At 36.1% G+C, this 21,005-nt stretch overlaps 1 protein-coding gene across 4 annotated transcripts in view; it reads right to left on the bottom strand.

Annotated features, from left to right (window-relative positions):
• COP1 (COP1 E3 ubiquitin ligase) overlaps window positions 1-21,005 on the bottom strand; it is a 257,894-nt gene that overhangs the window by 226,114 nt on the left and 10,775 nt on the right. For all 4 annotated transcript variants that reach the window (XM_032160914.2, XM_032160918.2, XM_032160917.2 and 1 more), the window contains exons 2-3: window positions 9,057-9,116; window positions 121-218 (exon numbers count right to left, since the gene is read on the bottom strand). In XM_032160914.2, the coding sequence (XP_032016805.1) occupies window positions 121-218; window positions 9,057-9,116 (158 nt within the window). The remainder of the gene's footprint in view (window positions 1-120; window positions 219-9,056; window positions 9,117-21,005) is intronic.

Below are 21,005 nucleotides of genomic sequence, written 5' to 3'. Positions count from 1 at the left end.
TGGTATATAGTAGAGAGAGACTTGCTTACCACTAAGGTAGGTTTTCTGAATAAATTAGTGCTAGCACACAATTTTGGGGATCGAAATATTTTTAAAATAAAAATCATTCCAAAGACTCACCCAAGAAATTAGGATACAGATGGTCAATATTGTCCACAACATAGTTACACTTGGGACATCTATTATTGTCCTCCAAACTCTGATGAATACACTTGTAGCTATTAGTAGGGGGGGAAAAAAAAGGCTTAATTAAATCAATGAAAAATTAATAAACTGGTCACAAAATAATGACTATTAGTCTATTCCTCATTTTCAACATAACTAATCTAACAAATTTATTTTTGTTTATATTTTTACATTATCAACAGGATATACAGGGCACTTACTGGGTAAACAGTACACAAATGTTATTTCAAACCAAACTCAAACATCAAGGACACTATACAAATTTAAAAAGCTGCACTCCCTAAATTTTAAGTTTATGCAATTTAGATAGTTCATAACAACACCAGAAAAGCTAATGCCTACAGCTCAGTTAAGCAAACAGACTACTCATACTATTGGCATGCTAATACCCTTAATACTCAGAGTTCATTCAAATAAAAAAGAAAAGAGAAACAGAAACCTCAACCAAAGACAAAAATTAGTCAATAAACATGAGAAAACCATCATCTTCACGAGTCACGAAAAGCTGATTTAAAATTATATACTAGATTTTACCAGTCAGGATAGAAAAATAAAATACTGCCAGTAAGGCACAACGGCTCACGCCTGTAATCCCAACAATTTAGGAGGCAGAGGCAGGAAGATCACTTGAGGCCAAGAGTTCGAGATCAGCTTGGGGAACACAGCAAGACTCCATTACTACAGAAAATGAAAAAATTAGCCAGGCGTGATGGCATGTGCAGCTACTTGGGAGGCTGAGGCAGGAGGATCACCTGAGCCCAGGAGTTCAGGGCTACAGTGAGCCACGATTATGCCAGTGCACTCCAGCCTGAGTGACAGAATGAGACCCTGTCTGAAAAAAGGAGAAAAAAAGACAAAAGAAAATAATGTCATAGTTAAGGAGTATATGTGGATATGAACAATCTCAAGTACTGTTACAGAAAATGTTAACCAGCACAACTTTCCTAGAAGGCAAGTTGCAGGAAAAACCTTAAGGTTTTACATACCCTTTTGAATATTTTACTTCTAGGAATTTATCCTAAGGAAATATATATTTAGAAGGGTGTTTAATACAAGGTTATCTGTAAATAGCAAAATAAAACAGAAGCAACCTAAACACTAAGAAACTGACTAAATAAATTTGTAAACATCAATCCAATGCAATGCTATACAGCCATCCAATACAAATTATTGTAATTTCTATGCCATAAAAATAAACTACTCATAGTTATTGCTAGAGAACTGTGATTACAGAAAATTTTCCCTTTCTTACATTATATATTTCTATAATGTTAAACCTTTTACATTTGTGTGCCTCCCTATTAAAAAAAAAACTCCTTAAATATTTTTCAACCAAATCATGGAAAAGTGTCAAACTGATATGAGAAAAAAATGTTATTATACATACTGCTGAATAAAAATGACAATCTATAACACAGTGTATATAATATAATCCCATTTCTCTTAAAAAATTATATATGTGTACATTTAAAATAAACCATAAAAGACAATCCTCGAAATGTTAACAGTATTTGTCTCTGGGTCATATAATTATGGGAAATGTTTTCTTTGTAGATGTCTTTAATTCAGGTTTCTATAATAAATAAGTATTACTGGTAACACTCAGGAAAAAAATGATTTCTAAGAAATTACAAAGGTGATCTGTAAAAATTATTCCTACAGAGAAAGTACCTCTTTTATTATGTATCCAAATTACTATAAATTTACTTGAGCTTTGTAAACTGAAATTGATTTTTATATCCACTTACCTTCCCCCTCCACCTTAACAAAATACAAAATAAAACAAACAAAAAAACAAAAACCTACATTCTCCAGGTTTCGCCCTTCTGGTTATCAACTACTTTCACATCTCACATTTGTTACTTTCAAGATAAGTAAAAAGGAGGAAGGTGTGAAGAATCAAAGTAACAGTGGTCTTTGGCAAATCACAAGGGCCTAAAGACTGAAGTAAATGCCAGGCACATAATGGATATGCAAATATCTACCGAACAAATGACCTGCACAATGTTCCAAAAACAGTATCATCACCTCTTGCAACTATGACAAGGCTAGGATTACCATAATCACAAAATATGCTTCATGTATGACTGAAAATTTCCTACATGGAAATTTCACTGAAGGAAATACCATACTAAATCTTTTTTTTCATTTTTATTACAAGGAAGAAGCATAGCGTAGGCATGCAAATACAATAGACTAAGAATCACAACATTAAGAAATTTATAGTCTGCTTAGGAAAAAAGGAAATGAGTTAACATTACCAGGAAATATACATACAAAATTTAACTCTTTTTTAAAATCAGCAGCCTGGGCAACATGGCAAAACTCTGTCTCTACAAAAAAAAAAAATAATAATAATAATAAATGCAAAAATTAGCTGGGCGTGGTTCTGCATGGCCTATGGTTCTAGCTAATCGGGAGGCTGAGGTTGCAGTGGGCAGAGATTGCATCACTACACTCCAGCCTGAGGGACAGAGTGAGAATCTGTCTCAAAAAAACAACAAAAAATCAGCAAGTTCAAACAAAGCAAGTCATAAAGGAGAGACTCTGAAAGGTTATTAAAGAGACGGCCGGGAGCAGTGGCTCACACCTGTGATTCCAGCACTATAGGAGACCAAGGCGGGCAGATCACCTGAGGTCAGGAGTTCAAGACCAGCCTGCCCAACATGGCAAAACCCCATCTCTACTAAACATACAAAAAATTAGCTGGGCATGGTGGCAGGCACCTGTAATTCCAGCTACTCAGAAGGCTGAGGCAGGAGACTCGCTTGAACCCGGGAGGAGGAGCTTGCAGTGAACCAAGATCATATCACTGCACTCCAGCCTGGGTGACAAGAGCAAAACTCCGTCCCCACCCCACCCCACCTCAAAAAAAAGGTAAGAGACATGCCAGGCTGGGTATATCTGCTCATGCCAGTAATCCCAGCACTTTGGGAGGCCAAGGTGGGCAGATCACTTGAGGTCAGGAGTTCGAGACCAGCCTGGCTAACATGGTGAAACTCCTCTCTACTAAAAACACAAAAAATAGCTGGGCATGGTGGCAGGTACCTGTAATCCCAGCTACTCAGGAGGCTAAGGCAGGGGAATCACTTGAACCTAGTAGGCAGAGGTTGCAATGAACTGAGATTGTGCCCCTGTACTCCAGCCTGGGTGACAGGGCGAGACTCTGTCTCCAAAAAAAAGAAAAAAATAGTTTTTTTTTGTTTTTTGTTTTAAAAGACAAGGCCGGGCGCAGTGGCTCATGCCTGTAATCCCAGCACTTTGGGAGGCCAAGGTGGGCAGATCACTTGACGTAAGGAGTTTGAGACCAGCCTGGGCAACATGGTGAAATCCCCATCTCTACTAAAAATACAAGAGTTAGCAGACATGTTGGTGCACGCCTATAGTCCCAGCTACTCAGTAGGCCAAGGCAGGAGAATTGCTTGACCCCAGGGAGCATAGGTTGCAGTGAGCCAAGATCACGCCGTTGCACTCCAGCCTGGGCGACAAAGTGAGACTCCGTTTAAAAAAAAAAAAAAAAAAAATTACATAATAAAGGTAAGAGATGGGTTGACAGATAAGTAGAAGGAGAACATTATGGGTTTTAGTAAATAAGTTTTCTTTAAAAATAAATGATAGAAAATGTGCATATGACAAGAACAAGCTAAGCTGTTAAGTCAGAGAGGAGTTTGTCAGGCTGGGTGCAGTGGCTCGTGCCTGTAATCTCAGCAATTTGGGAGGCTGAGGCAAGAGGATTGCCTGAGCTCAGGAGTTTCAACCAGCTCAGGCAATGTGGTGAAACCCCAACTCTACAAAAATTTTAAAAATTAGCCATGCATGGTGGCAGTGTGTCCCTGTGATCCTAGCTACTCAGGAGGCTGAAGCAGGAGGACTGCTTGAGCCCAGGAGATGGAGGCTGCAGTGAGCCATGTTTGCACCACTGCATTCCAGCCTGGTGACAGAGTGACACCCAGTCTCAAAAAACAAAAAAAAAATTTTTGTCAATATACAAGAAATTATTCCAAAATCTAGTAGAAACTCCTCTTTTCTTTAGCATCCTAATCATATTCCACATCAACAGGCTTACTACACTATCTCTCAGACAAAAAAAAAAAGAAACGGGACATAGCTGGAAGTAACTGTGCTCACTAACACTAGTTCAAACACTAGTGATTTTTCTGCATTGCACTTGATAAAATCCATTTACATTGTAAAATCAAAGTACATCAAATTACATACCACTGTATACAACTTAAGTGACAACAAGATGCATCGAGTGTATCTTAGAGCATCTACTACTTCACTACCACCCCAAAGGAGACCTGCCTTAGTTTGAGAAATAGTTACTATCTTACCTTGTACTTATTTCTGTATATGCCTATCAGCCCTTCTTCTATTTGGTCATTAAATGCAAGGATTTGTTTTACCCTCTGTACCCTTAATGTTTAGCACAATATCCTGTTAAAAGAATTCAAACTCAGTAAATGTTGAATGCATGAATGAGTAGATATAGCCAGGAAAGCAACATATGTCTGTCTGCTGCCTTCTGGATCATATAAAACAAATTAGAAATTTTCAGTATTTCTTACCCCAGTAACTCTAATTCATTCTCATTCATCTAATCTACTTGACCATTACCAGCCTGCATACAAAGCTTTGGATGCTAAGAGAAGGATAAGTATCCAGATTAGTGCTCAACAACAGGTGGGCATAACAAGGAGGTAAAAGGGATACATATCTCGGGTCCACCTGAGAAATTTTCAAGCTACTCACACTGCAACTCTTAAAAATAATTATTTTAATTCTGCTGATATAAATGGGTACCTATTTCCTCTATTAAGTATGTATCTGCTAATAAAAAATGTGTATTTCTTTATAGATGTATATGGTTATGTTTCTTCTACTATGTATATACTTGCTAACAAATATAAATATCTTTTTCTATGTAAACAAGGATGAGTAGATATAAAAAACTAAGTAATCAGAAAATTCTAGAAAAAAGAATAAACTATAACACGGTCAGGACAAATTAGGACCAGTCATTACATCTAATAACCAACTGTAAAGAAAGACCAAAAGTATGGTGCAAGATGATGGATTAGCCAAGAGTCTCAAAAGGCAATCTGACTCTCAGGCTTTATCACCCACATGCTGGGAGATGACGATGCTGAAGGACACCATGAACTGTAACTAACTTGTAATGAAGCAAAATAGTAAATCAGGGCTTGGTAGACATACGGTACAGGGCACAAGCTGGAGGCAGCAAATGGGCAAAGACAAAGAGCCAATTTTATCTCTACAGTATGTAAAAGTCAGATTTCTCATTATATCATTGTATTTCAGTTAGGCTACATATACAGGTAACAGTAGGTTCTCAAGTGGGAATAAATAAAGTGAAAGAAGTTCCTGCAATATTGTCTCCAAATTGTTACTAGGAAAGACATTTTCACTTGGGAGGAGGGGAAAACAGCTGATGTGGTCCAATCTGATTTAGTGGTAATAATGTGGATGAGCTCTGAAGTGGTATACTGCTTGAATCCAGCTTACTAACCAGAATTTATGTTACTAGAAAGTTGACACAAGAGGCTACAGTTAATGACTTAAGTTTCATAGCCCTCACATGTTAGGAAAGAGTAAATAATTATAAACTTTTGCTTTAAACAAAACTGCAAAAAAAAAAAAATCAGTATAGCAAGCCTGATGTTGGAATTGACAGCCTCCAGTTTTATTAGTTCCTGCCAACATTATGGCCTCTATCCTACTAAAACCTGCTCTCCAGTGGGTATCTTAAAACACATTCTCGGCCGGGTGTGGTGGCTCACGCCTGTAATCCCAACACTTTGGGAGGCCGAGGCGGGCAGATCACAAGGTCAGGAGATCGAGACCATCCTGGCTAACACAGTGAACCCCGTTTCTACTTAAAGTACAAAAAATTAGCCGGGCATGGTGGCACACGCCTGTAATCCCAGCTACTCAGGAGGCTGACGCAGGAGAATCGCGGAATATCCAGGAGGTGGAGGTTGCAGTGAGCGGAGATCGAGCCACTGCACTCCAGCCTGGTGACAGAGCAAGACTCTGTCTCAAAAAAAAAAAAAAAAAAAAAAAAACACGTTCTCATCAGGGTATAACATAAAAATGAAATTGTATTATAATAAGGATTTAAGCCTAAATTGTTTTGAGAGCAGGAGGAAAAGCTATTTAAGAAAGCAATGGGGCTTTCCAACAATGACCTAAAGACAACATGAAGATTATAAATTTATTGAAAAGCCCCAGCCTGTCCATTTATAAGGTCAATCGGTAATTTATTCCACTTCACAACATAGTGAAACAAGGTCACTGAACTGATCCAGGGCCTTTTTTAAAAAAATGCCACAATGGATATGTAAGTTACAGGACACTCAGGAAAATTAAAAACCTCACTTCACAATCTATTTCATATTTCAACACTTTTAAATCTATAAAAAGAGGAGGAATTGAAGGAGTAAAAAGAGAATGAGGAAGAGGAGGAAGAGGACAGCAGCAGCACAGAGTGAGTAACTTGACAAAGGTTAGGTAAGTTTCAGAACCAGAAGTAGAATCCTGGTCTAACAATATCAAGAACTTGTTCTTTTAGCGCTAGATGAGTACTTCTCAAGGGAGGAAAATTTTGTCCCCCAAGGGGTATCTGCAATGTCTAGAGACATTTTTGGTTGTCACAACTGCAGAGATGGGCAGGGGTGGTATTGGGTAGGGGTCAAGTATACTGCTAAACAATCTATAAAGCACAGTGCAGTCACCTACGACAAAGAATTATCTGGTCTAATATGTCAAGAGTGACAAGGTTGAGAAAGCCTACTCTAGATCACCTAATTTTCCAGAATAATCATAATCCAAAATCTCTGAAAAAAACATATGGTTTCCTATGGAAATGCTAAGACGCTAGGTCAATTTACGGACCAAAGAGAACATTACTACCGAACGATGGCCTGAAAAGGCCAAGACCATACCTGTATCAGCCCCAAAGCAAGACCCACATGTCCAGAATTTCATTGGCAATACAGAGCAGAAAGTGATTCGTGAATCATAATAATGTCAATGATATACCAGAAAATAAAAAGTATTCAAGAAAGCAAATGACTTAAAAAAATAGTAAAAGGATTCTGAAGGAATACCTAATCATTCCTTTTACCCGTGATAACCTGAGGAGGTAGGCAAGAAAAACTAGATAAAGGTGGACATTCGTATTTTATATTACATCTTCCTGTACAATGAGTTGTTTTTTAAAGCAATAATATACATTGCTGTTATCATTTTAATACTTTATTTTATAAGAAAGAATATAGATAATACAAACTAAGAAAGTGATTTTTATTTAAAGCTTTTTAAGTGACTAGCAGAGGGAATACACCTATCACTAAAGCATCATGCTCCAGATGAAACGAAAGATCTTACAGACTAGTGTTAATACCCAATACTCTTCATGATGAAGGGACATCAATCTGCCAGATATCATATCCAACTTCAGCATAAAATTACGGGCCTGATTTCAATATGAATTAGAATATAAGGAGTATTAGAACACAAGGAATACTAAGGCTAAAATAATATGCCAACAGAATAGGTTTAAAAATAAGCAAAAATAATTAAAAATACACAGATTACACATGCATTAGGATGGCTACTATCAAAAACCAACAAAATAAGAGTTGGCAAGGATGTGGAGAAATTGGAACTCTTATGCACTGTTGTTGAGAACATAAAATAGTGCAGCCCCTATAGAAAACAGTATGGCAGTTTCTCAAAAAATTAAAAAAATTACCACATGATCCAGCAATTCCACTTCTGAGTATACACCCAAAAGACTGGAATGCAGAGTCCCAAAGAGATGTTTGTACACCCATGTCCACAGCAGCATTATTCATAGTAGCCAAAAGGTAGAAGAAGCAACCCTAGTGTCTACTGATAGATGAACAAAACGTAGTGTGTATATATATATATATACACACACACACACACACATACACAAAATGGAGTATTATTCAGCCTTACAAAGAAATTCTGACACATGCTACAACACTGATAAACACTGAAGACATTATGCTAAATGAAATAAGCGAGTCATAAAAAGACAAATACTTCTACTTATTTGAGGTATCTAGAATAGTTAAATTCATAGAAACAGAAAGTAGAATGGTGGCTGCCAGGGGATATGGGGAAGGGGAAATTGGGAATTGTTGTTTAATGAGTGACGAGTTTCAGTTTTGCACAAAAAGTTCTAGAGATCAATTGTACAATAATATGAACATACTTAACACTACTGCACTGTTCACATAACTGTGGTTAAAATTATAAATTCCTCCAAGACTAAGGAACCAGAAAAAAATATATAAAAAATATAAATTCGGTATTATGTAAATTTTAAAATTAAAAAAATTTTTTAACGTATGAGTTAACCTGGCATGATATAATGTAAAGTTAATATTGAGCAAAGTGTTAAAAAAAAGAACACAGAACTTTTTAATCCTGTATTCTTTTTCCATGATCTTCTTAGCCTGCTTTACTGCGTTCTCCAACCTATCCCCACAAGTGAGTAATTAGTGCTTCATGGTTGGTCCTGATTGTCCAGTATCACTAAGAACAGCAGTGAAAAGTTCTTATTAACAATTAATAAATGCAGAAGTTTTCAAATCCATCAGTAAGGCCTATGCTAAATCTAAACATTTGACAGAAATTATGCGCCAGCTGTTATGTTAACTGCCTTAAACTGCCAGATCTACAAAGATATGTCAAGAAAAAAAATATGACTGTAAGATAATCAAAGTTGGTTTAAAACATGTAACTTCTCATTGGCTACATTTACAGATAAGTTTTAAAACGTTAAAAGATTATTTTACTCGATAGAATTGTCTTACCAAAAGCTGTGGCCACATTTTGTCATGTATGCTTCTTCAATCATATCAAAGCAGATGGGGCTAAAAAGAAAAGAAAAATAATTGATTTTTTTTTAAAGTAGAGTGATTACAAATTGGAAAAGACTAGTAACAATACCAATGAAATCATATTTCAATATATAGTTTAGAGCTAAGTCTTCAAACATTCTATCAATAAGAGATGATATTTCTATTGAACTAAACTTTAGGGGATTGTTGGTAAAATGATGATTTGTTCAGGATGACCCTAAGGGCCACTGAGCTTCAAAATGAACTCAATGAGTAAATAAAAATGGTTCCAATATCTTAAGTCGGCACATATTTTCAATAGTACAATGCAGTCACCAGAGCCCTTAAGAAAGCTCTACCATCGTTTTCTACCACCACCTGTACTCAAAAGCATGTACCCAGACCTGCTAAATACTCTTTTCTTCCTATCCCAAATAAAGCTAATTCCTTGAGTGATAAATTTATAATTCCAGTTTCGACAATGCTTGTAGGTAATGATGACAATAATCATAACAACTTATTAGCTGTTTAAATAAAACAAACTATACACATTAAACCCACAATATATATTAACTCATTTAATAGTTTCAACAACAAAGTGAAATAGGTACCAACTACTAGGCCCAGTTTATAGATGAGGGAACAGAAGCAGAGAGATGTTAAAGTCACACAGCTAAGAAGTAACAAAGTCAAAATTCAAATTCAGGTCTATGTTCTTAACCACTTGTCCTATACTACTTTCTGATACTTTAAATACCAATTATAATCCTCTTCTCCCCTCTTTCCCTATAAAGAATAAAAAACAGAATACTCAAAATCCCAGCCTTTTTAGTACTTAGGATTGGCTATATGATATCATTCTGGCCAGTGAAATATAGGCATCAGTTTCTAAGGGGCCACCATCTATGAGAACAAAAATGCAAAACCTTGTAAAAAGATATTTCCTTTTATCCTTCCCTTTTCTTCCTTACTAAAATTCTGATGCAGTGTTCAGAGATACAACAGCCATCTTCTGACCATGAAGACAAAAACCTTCAGGTAGGAAGAGAGGAGGATACTGGTTCCTGGATGAAATCCTTGAGCAGCTGCATCAGCTTTGGATTGCCTTCGCTGGACTTCACATTACATGAGAAGGTAATTCTTGACTTGCTTAAGTCAATGTTTATCAAGTTTTCTCTTATTGGCATAGAAATCCAAATCCTTACAGATGATACAATGACACTTAAAACTGTAACTGAAAATACACTCACTCCTTCAAGAAAAATTTCTTGAGCATAAACACTATCCCTTAGAATACAGGAATGTAAAGTCTAATGGCAGACTCAAATATGTTATAGATGATATTACAACACAATGTGAAAATATATACAATATATACAATAATGATAAATACATAATAATAAGAGGACACACTGGCTACAAAGGGACCCATAGTAAAGAAAACTGAGATTTGGGGGTCAGAGCAGGAGGAAGGGCAAAAGAACCAACCAATCAATTCACTGAATACGTAAGGAGCTATTTAATAGAAAACAATACATACCTAATCGTTAGCATTTTGAGAAAGGGGTATTTAATGTTTGAGGATCCTTCAAGTATGTCACTGCTAAGACACAGAACACCTCTATGCAAATTTTTAAAAGGCACTCTCACAGCTTGAGCAATATACTGAGACCTCATCTCTACAAAAAACAATTAAAAAAAAAAAAAAACTAGCAAGCATAGGGGCACACACCTGTAGCCCCAGCTACTCTAGCTAGTCCCAGCTCCTCAAGAAGCTGAGGAGGAAGGATCACTTGAGCACAGCAGGCGAAGCTGCAGTGAACAGAGACTGTGCCACTGCACTCCAGCCCAGGTGACAGAGCAAGACCCTATCTCAAAAAGAAAAGAGAAAAAAAAGGGCACCTCAAAGAACTAAGGAATGTGTTAAAGACTTTGGCTTTTAAGTTGAGTAAAACAGTAATTCACTGGTGGATTTGGAAAAGAGGAGTGATGTGATCTGACACAGTAATGAACCAGATCATTCTACCTGCTACTGAAAAGAAGACTAAAGGGAAGCCAAGTGTAGAAATGGTTACGGAAGCTATCATAATCCAAGTGAGAAATGGTGTTGAAACGGACTAGGGTGGTAGCAGTTGGGTTGATGAGAAGTGGTGAGATTCTAGATATATTTTGAAGGTAGAACTATGGTTTGCTGATAGATGTTGGGTACGAGACAAAAATCAGTGAAGGTTTCTGGCCTGAAAACTGGAAGAAATGACTACAGGTTTACTTCGCACAGAGCTCCATCATCCGTTAGTTTATTTAAAAAGAAAACAGAAAAAGCAGGAGTACAGTACATGTCATGTCACATAATGCGTTCCACTAATACTAAAAGTTACAGTACCTAAAAATTACTATCAAATCAGTTAAAGCCAATAGCTTTTAAGAAATGTATTCTGAATAACAAGTGAATTAAAGAAGGTCTCCATTCTTTTTTTGAGACAGTGTCTCACTCTGTCACCCAGGCTGGAGTGCACTGGCATGATCATGACTCACTGCAACTTTGACCTCTTGGGCTCAGGACTTGGCATGATCATGACTCACTGCAACTTCGACCTCTTAGGCTCAGGACATCTCTCCTGCCTCAACCTCTCAAGTAGCTGGGACTACAGGTGCATACCACCACATGTAGCTCATATATATATATATATATATATATATATATACACACACACACACACACACACATATACACACACACACACACATATATATATGGTGCATACCACCACATATAGCTCATATATATATATGAGACAGGATCTCCTTATGTTGCTCAGGCTGTTCTCAAACTCCTGGGCTGGAGCGATTCTCCCACTCTGGCCTCCCAAAGTGTTGGGATTATAGGCATGAGCCACTATTCCTGGATGAAATACTGGCTTTTAGTCACAGTTCTACGCTACAGCTTTCAAGAAAAGTGAAATTAATCCTAGCTATGCCATCTACAGCTTTGTGACTTTGAGCAAATAGTTTAATCTAATTGTAATTCCTTATTTGTATAACAGGGATGACATTTATATCATAGAATCATTACACAGAATAACAAGATATCTATGAGGTGCTCAATACAATGCCTGGCACACAATATTCACTGAGTGGCAGAATACACCAAAAAGAGAAAATACGGGAAAATATACATTAGTAATAGGACTGGTGCTATGGTCTGATATTTGTGTTCTCCCAAATTTCATATGTTGAAATCTTAGCCCCCAAGGTGGTGTTAAAACATGGGCCTTTGGGAGATTTTTAGGTCATGAGGGCAGAACTCTCATGAATGGGATTAGTGCCCTTACAAAAGAGGTCTAAAGGAATTTTATCCCCTCTTCCTCCATGAGATCAGGCAGATCCAGAGGGCAGGCACTGTTTGTGTATCAGGAATCTAGCCCTCACCAGACATAAAAACCTCCCCATATATTTGTGGAGGCTGAACTTCCCAGCCTCCACAAACATGAGAAATAAAGTTTTGTTGTTTTTAAGCTACCTATTTTATGGCATTTTGTTATAGCAGCCTGCACAGACTACAATACTTAGGAAGGGTACTATCCACGCAAGCCAAAAACTTTAAAGAATTCCTGTCAGAAACACATAAAGAAAAAAGGGCTGGCCAATTACTCCTGTTCCCAAGAAAGGGATGAAAAATCTCAGAAACTACAGAAATGAAGAGGAGATCCTAACGAAATACCATTAATTCTTTCCAATTTTGAAGAACAAGAATATACCAACAGTAGGTTAAGGGAAAAACTTATCCATTTAGAACCATCCATTTAGAAAAACAATCCATTTAGGACCCTAACACTGTCAATCAAAAGCATTCAAGGAGAATGGGCAACCCTGCGCTGAGCGAGTCTGTTGGCAGCTCACTTTTTCAACACCATGTGCTCACTTCGTATCTGTGTGTCACATTTTGGTAATTTTCACAATATTTCAAACTTTTTCATTATTATTATACCTGTATAATTATCTGTGATTAGTGATCTTTGATGTTACTACTGTAACTGTTTTGGGGAGCCACAAATTGCACCCATATTAGATGGCAAACCTCATTGTGTTCTTACTCCTCCACCAACCTGCTATTCCCCCCTCTCTTCCTCTCCTCAGGCCATTGCATTCCAGCCTAAGTGATAGACACATAGATACACACACACACACACACACACACACACACACACACACACACACACACACAGAGAGAGAGAGAACAAAGCATCCCAGGGCTGTGACATATGTGAAATGTTCTAACATACATGTAATTGAAGTCACAGACGACAGAGAAAGAGTTAGGAAAAAATATGAAGAGACAGTAACTGAAATCATTTTCAAAATAACAAAAGACATCAAACCACAGATCTAAGAAACTCGGAAACCCCTAAATAGGGATTTCAAAAACAAGAAAATATCCCTAACACGTACAATGCACTTAAACTGCTAAAACCAAAAATAAAAAGAAAACCTTGAAGGCAGCCCTAGAAAGACACATTACATACAGAGGAATAAAGATAAAAACGGAAACAGACTTCTCATCAGAAACTATACTAGCCAAAACACAATGGAGCAGGCACTGTCTAATTGAGAATTTTTTCTTTCAGTTCTTTTATTATTGTTACTGCATTTATTTCTTTCAGTCCATTTTGAAATATTAGGTTATAATTGTATTTGTTTTGGTCATATTTTTCTGGCTTGCTTTCATTGTTTCTAGGGACAGTATTATGTTTCTTTTTCCGCTGGGAATTCTTTGTTTTTCATTTTTTAGTGAGAAACAAAAATACTTCTTTAAAATACTAAGAGAAAAAACTTTCAACTCAGAATTTTATACTCAACAAAAATATCTTTCAAAATGAAAGCAAATAAACTCATTTTCAAACACAAATTTAAGAGAATTCACTGCCCACAGACCTGTACTACAAGATACATTAACGTAAATCCTGCAAGCAGAAGGAATTTGAAGACAGACAGAAATTAGGATGTACACAAATGAAGAGCTCTAAAAATAGTAATGATGAACGTAAATACAAAATACATTTATCTTTCATCACTAAAAAATGAGAAACAAAGGTTACCAAAGGAAAAAGAAACATAATACTGTCCCTAGAAACAATGAAAGCAAGTCATAAAAATATGACCAAAACAAATAATAATCATAATCTAATATTTCAAAATGGACTGAAAGAAATACAGTAACAATAATTAAAAAACTGAAAGAAAAAATTCTCAATTAGAAAACTTTAGCAAACTTGTTCTGAAAAAAGAATTATTTTAAAAGGGAGGTTAAAAAAAATCAGGAAAGAATTTGAAAAAGAAAGGAACACAAGAGTAAATAAGCATAATGGATAATGATTTCAGATGGGAAAAAAAAGATGGTTATTGTAAGCATCTGACTTTATAACTCCCACCACAGAACTTTAAATATAACAAAAAACTGAGTATCATTCAAACTACTGCAGGGTGAATATCCATCATCCAAAATGGTTGCGACCAGAAGTGTTTCAGATTCGGATCTGTCTGCATTTTGAAATATTTGCATTTATATTCTTACTGGTTCAACATCCCTCATCTAAAAATTTAAAATCCAAAATGCCCCAGTAAGCATTTTCTTTGCGTGTCATGTTGGCACTCAAAAAGGTTCAGATTTTGGAGCATTTCAAATTTCAGATTTTTGGATTAGGGACACTCAACCTGTATTAACAGAGATTATTTTGAACTTTTACCTCTTGTCACTGTTTATTAAAATCGTGTTCTTCAGGCAATAAAATGCTGTGAAGAAGACATTTTTATACCAACTGCCAGAAGGACAGATATCATACTGCACAACTTTAAGCTTGCCAAAAGATAATGTATGTCACTTGGGACGTTCAAAAAAAAAAAAAAAAGTGCAGAACAGATCCAGACACAGAAAATTATTTCACGTATCTAATATGCATTTATAAGACATATCATCTCAGTTAATCAAGGGTCACATTGCAATCAGGCCCAAGTAACATCATTAATCAGTGCTCTATTTGTGATTCCCTTTTATATGCATTATTTCCTTCAAAAGTAGCATCCAAACTTATTAAGTGAATTTAATAAGTACTTATAAGGTACTATCTTAGAATTGTCCAACAAACTAATATGTATATAGTTCAATACATGCATATTTTGATACAAATGCTAACTCCATTATGCTTTCATAAAATGTGTCAACTGTCTTATAGTAGTACTGGTTCCAACTAAAAAAAAATCAATCTTTCAAAGGTTAAATACTAAAAAATAATATTACTGAGATAATCAGAGCCAGGCACAATCTAGAGTCATTTAGAAAAACAAGCAGTAGTTACACCTCACATAAACAGGACCGCAGAAACACTTTCGTATTTTGATACCAAATGCCAAACTCTAGCAAATAATCACCTGATTCTTTGTGATTTTATAATTTATAATGCCTTTTTACATGCATTATATACCCTAAACCTCATAATCTCATAGAATATTACTACATCCCAATTTATACACGAAAAAACAGACTCCAAAACAATAAATTATTTGTTCAAAGTTAAATTTCAAGGTCTTAAATTCCAAGCCCAATGTTCTTTCTATCTTGCTATAATCTCAGAAGAGTAAAAAATAATAAAAATATGCATCATTGTGATTATGAAAATCAAAATCACAGCTATCAGCACATGGAAGACCTTGGAAAAATTATTTTAAATATACTCAAATTGATATACAACTTCAAGAATGAAAGACGCCCAGCAAAAGGGCCATGGAAGTGTTTCTTCCTTCTTCACAAAATTTTCAAAACTTGAAATTTCTCTAGCTTCCTCTTTTCCCTTAATTTCTTAATTTTTCCTTTGCTTCCTTCAAAAGCAGCATCCAAATTCAACTGGCCACAAGTATATTCAGGACTGAAAGAAAAAAAATGAGTAAAAAGGAAAAAAAAAAAACCTCAAACTCTTCTTTATACCTATACTGATAACACTAGATCCTCTGAACCAATCTTCACAGGCAGCAGTTAAGTTCCAGTCTATGTCCCATCATCTCACTCTTTCCTAGTTCCATTTGCTCTAATAAAAAGCCTTAAAAAACTTAAATCTCCATTTTTTTCAAAAGCAGAGATTAAACTTATTTGATATTTTGTAAAGTGATTCCTCCCTAATCTGTCTCCATCAAGACCTCTGTTTAACACTGCCTTAACTCACAGGCTCTATAAATAAGGAGAAGAGAGGTAAGGAAGCAAAAGAATAGCATAGCGTCAATCATTTTAGACTCTGTAATTTAACAATAAAATTTTTTTTAAATAAGGATTCTAAATTAGTATGTGCTAGCTTCAGGGTCGGAACTTCGAAAAGGATGAGACCACAACAGACTAGGAAGGAAAGGACACCATGATTAATACAAGTAATAGGCATGAAAAGATAATGCAATTGAACCAATTTCTGGTATCCATAACAGAAAAGTAAGATTGAATCAGGGAACTACATATGGCCAAGAAGTACCTCTGCTGATTCCTCTTACCCCAATACATTCTTAATCTCTTCCTGGATTTTATTCCATTCACACACTCCCAAGGCTCCTGCCCAAACACAGAATCAGTTCTAATCACCACCAAAGGTTTACAGTTACAGAAGATTTAATTCCTCTCGTGTAGTTATAAGTTAGGCACAGGTGAAACAATTAGGAGAATCCTCTCATAGTAAACCACAAGTAACAACAGTACCAGGCCTCAAACACAGACACAGATCTTCACTAGTGCTCTATCATTAACGTGACTAATACTTTTCTGCTTCTCAAGACTACCCGCTTACAATATATAGCCCCTTCAGCACCAACACTACACCAAGAACTTTAGGCCAGCTGAAGTGTTTCTCATTTTATTTCCAATTCCTAAAACACAAAATATAATTGGCCAAAATATCTTTCAAGCCAATTCCAGTAAGATGTAATTGCTATGCTTTGGTCACGCTTCAGAAGAGTACCCAATCACAGGCCAATCAACTGGGGAAGATACCAAGTTCACACAGAAGAAAAACAAATGCCTACATAGGAGGAGCTATAAAAACAGGAATTGCTATTACAATATAAGAAAATATGAACAGGGTACCATGTGTGATACATTTCATTAGACAGTATCCCCATCCCATTATTCAGGGGTGAAAGAAATCTCCATAATGCATGGGAGATGTGCTCCTTGTAGCCCTACTTGGATTTTTAAGATTAATTTTTTTAAAAAATTGTTTCAGTAGTTAAGTTTTATTTCACAAATACAGTGCTGAATTTAAAATATAGTACCAATTAAACTAGTCTTCTCTTGAAACAAAAACCTAAACACTGTATATTGCATATACCACTACACAAAATGCATTCCAACAGTGAAAATCTGGATGACAACTTTCCCTTAACTTCCCTTTGGCTACCAAGAAACATACTTCTGTCTGACCGAAGTTAATTATTAAAAATGAAAACACAACCTTTAAAGAGTAATAAATGAATGGCCAACAAGCACTTGAAAAGATGGTTAACCTCACTAGTGAAAAAGGGAATGCAAATCAAAACCACAATGAATAACCACTTCACACCCATTAGGTTGGCTATTATCAAAAAGGAAAACAACGTGTTGACAAGATGTGGAGAAATTAGAACCCTTATACATTGCTAGTAGGAAAATAAAGTAATGCAGCTACTATGGAAAACTGTTTGGCAGTTACTCAGAAAGTAAAACACAATTACCATATCACCTAGCAATTACACTGTGGGTAAATGCCCCAGAGACTAGAAAACATATGTTAAAACAAAAACTCATACACAAATGTTCACGGGAACATTATTCATAATAGACAAAAAGTGGAAACAGCCCAAATGTCCATCAACTGAAACATAAATTATATTAAAATGTTATTTTAAATAACTTTAAATATTATTATATGTTATTTAATAATATTCCCACATAATGGAATATTAGTCAACAATAAAAAAGAATGAAGTGCTGATACAGTCACAACATGGATGAGCCTTAGAAACATGTTAAGTGAAAGACATGGGATACAGAAGACCATATATTATATGATTACATTTATATGAAGTGTCTAGAATAGGTAAATTCACAGAGACAGAAAGTAAATTAGTGATTGCTAAGGGAAGAGGAAAAGGAGAGTGCTTAATGGGTACAGAGTTTCTTTAGGGGCTGATAAAAATGTTCTGAAAATAGACAGTGGTGATGGTTGTGAAACACTGGCAACTGTACTAAAAACACAACTGTACACTTTAAAACGGTCTATTTCAGGGTTGTGTGAATTTTACCTCATTTTTTTAAACAAAAGGAATAGAGAACTAACACTTTTGACAAGGGAGTAGCAGAATAGATCCTATAGAATGGAAATATACTATTGCAAAATTTTTACATTGTATATGAAATAATATTTGAAGGTAGAACACGAAAGATTTAAAAATGAGTACTGTAAACCTCAGAGCAACCACTTCCCCCCACCAAATACACACAATCATTAATAAGCAAATAGTGGAAATAAAATGGAAATCTTAAAAACATCCAATTAATCCCAAAGGCAAGAAAGGAAGAAAAAAAGAAAAAAGAAATAGAAAAGACAAATAGAAAACAAAGAGCAAACAAGACAGTACACACAAAACCAAGCACATCATAATTATGTTAAAATGTAAACAGTCCAGCTAATCCAACTAAAAGGCAGACTGTTGGCTGGGCGCAGTGGCTCACGCCTGTAATCCCAGCACTTTGGGAGGCCGAGACGGGCGGATCACAAGGTCAGGAGATCAAGACCATCCTGGCCAACATGGTGAAACCCCATCTCTACGAAAAATACAAAAATTAGCTGGGCATGGTGGCATGTGCCTATAATCCCAGCTACTCGGGAGGCTAAGGCAGGAGAATCACTTGAACCCGGGAGGCGGAAGTTGCAGTGAGCTGAGATAACACCACTGCACTCCAGCCTGGCGACAGAGCAAGACTCTGTCTCAAACAACAACAACAACAAACGCAGATTGTCATACTAAATAAAAAGGAAGACTGAACTATACTCTGGGTACAAGAAACCCACTTTAAATATTAAAACACGTACATAACAGACATGAAGAATAAAAACACACCATGTAAACACTTATGAAAAGAAAGCTAGGCCAGGTCAGTGGCTCATGCCTGTAATTCCAGCACTTTGGGAGGCCAAGGCAGGAGAATCGCTTGAGCCCAGGAGTTTGAGATCAGCCTGAGCACCATGGCGAGACCCTGTCTCTACAAAATAAAATTAAAAAAAAAAAAAAAGATCAACCAGATGTGGTGGCCCATGCCTGTGGTCTCAGCTTCTCAGGAGGCTGAGGTGGGAGGACCACTTGAGCTTTGGAGGTTGAGGCTGCAGTGAGCTGTGATCACGCCACTGCACTCCAGCCTGGGTGACAGAGTAAGACCCTGTCTCAAAGAAGAGAAGAGAAAAAGGAGAGGAGAGAAAGAGGGAGAGGAGAGAAAGAGGGAGAGGGAGAAGAGAGGGAAAGAGGAAGGGAGGGAAGGGAGGAAGGAAGCCAAAGAGGCTATATTAACATCAAAGTAGATTTCAGAACAGGAATATTACCAGGAATAAACAGTGACATTTCAAAATGATAAAGAGATCAATTCACCAACTCTAAATCTGTGTAAGCTTCAAAATACATGAAGCAAAAGCTGAGAAAACTAAAAGGAGACATAGCCAAATATAGTTAGCACTGGAGACGATTGAAGAATATGTAACTGACAGTACAAGTATACAGAAAATGAATAGAGTATACAGAACTTAAATAACACATCAACCAACTTTACTATTTGACATGTATAGAACCCCAGCCTACACATGGCAAAATACTCATTTTTTTCAAGTGCATATGGACCATTAGCGAAGATAAAGCTTAAAGTGGACCATGAAACGAGTCTCTATAAATTCAAAAGGACTAAAATCATACAAACTATATTATCTGAACAAAGTTGAATTATATCACAAATCAGACACAGAATGATACCCAGAAAATTCTCATTTAGAAATTAAACAACTGCAGCCATAAAAAAGAATGAAATCATGCCCTTTGTAGCAACATGGACGCAGCTGGAGTCCATTATCCTAAACGGATTAACACAAAAACAGAAAACCAAATACCACATGTTCTCACTTTTAAGTGGGAGCTACACATTGGGTACACACAGACACAAAGATGGGAACAAGAAACACCGAGGATTCCAAAATTGGGGATGGAGGGGGTTAGGAGCTGAAAAACTACCTATTGGGTACTATGTCCACTACTTGGGCGACAGGACCACTAGCATCATGCAATATACCCATGTAATAAACCTGTGTATGTACAGGTAAAACAAATTAAACAACATACTTCTGAATAATCCATGTTTCAAATAAGAAATCACAAGAGAAATGAGAAGTATTATGAACTGATTGAAAATTTGAAGATACAGCTAAAGTAGGGATTAGAAAGGGAAATTGATAAGATTAAGTGTTGTTATTGAAAAAGGGGCCAAAAATCAATTATCTAAGCTTTCATACTAAGAAACCAGAAAAGAAAACATGAAACTCCAAGTAAGCAGAAGAAATGTATAAAGTAAAACTGAAAATTGGTGGAATAGAAAATGAACAAACTATATAGAAAATCAATAATATGAAAGTTGATCATTTGAAAAGACTAAAAAAAATTAATAATCCTCTAGCTAAACCATTCAAGGAAAAAAGAAACACAGGAACACAAATTATCAATATCAGGAATGAAAGATGGAACACCATTAACAAATCCAAGACATTAAAAGAATAAGGGTTATATTATTACTATGCCAATAAATTCAGCAACATGGGTGTAATGGAGAAACTCTTAAACTACTAAAGTTCATGAAATATAGAACCTGAGTAGTGT

The sequence above is a fragment of the Hylobates moloch genome, unplaced genomic scaffold (genome assembly GCF_009828535.3).
Source record: "Hylobates moloch isolate HMO894 unplaced genomic scaffold, HMol_V3 SCAFFOLD_8, whole genome shotgun sequence".
NCBI lineage: Eukaryota > Metazoa > Chordata > Mammalia > Primates > Hylobatidae > Hylobates > Hylobates moloch.
Note: the sequence above shows the minus strand (reverse complement) of the source record. Positions and strands in the feature narration are given on the sequence as shown.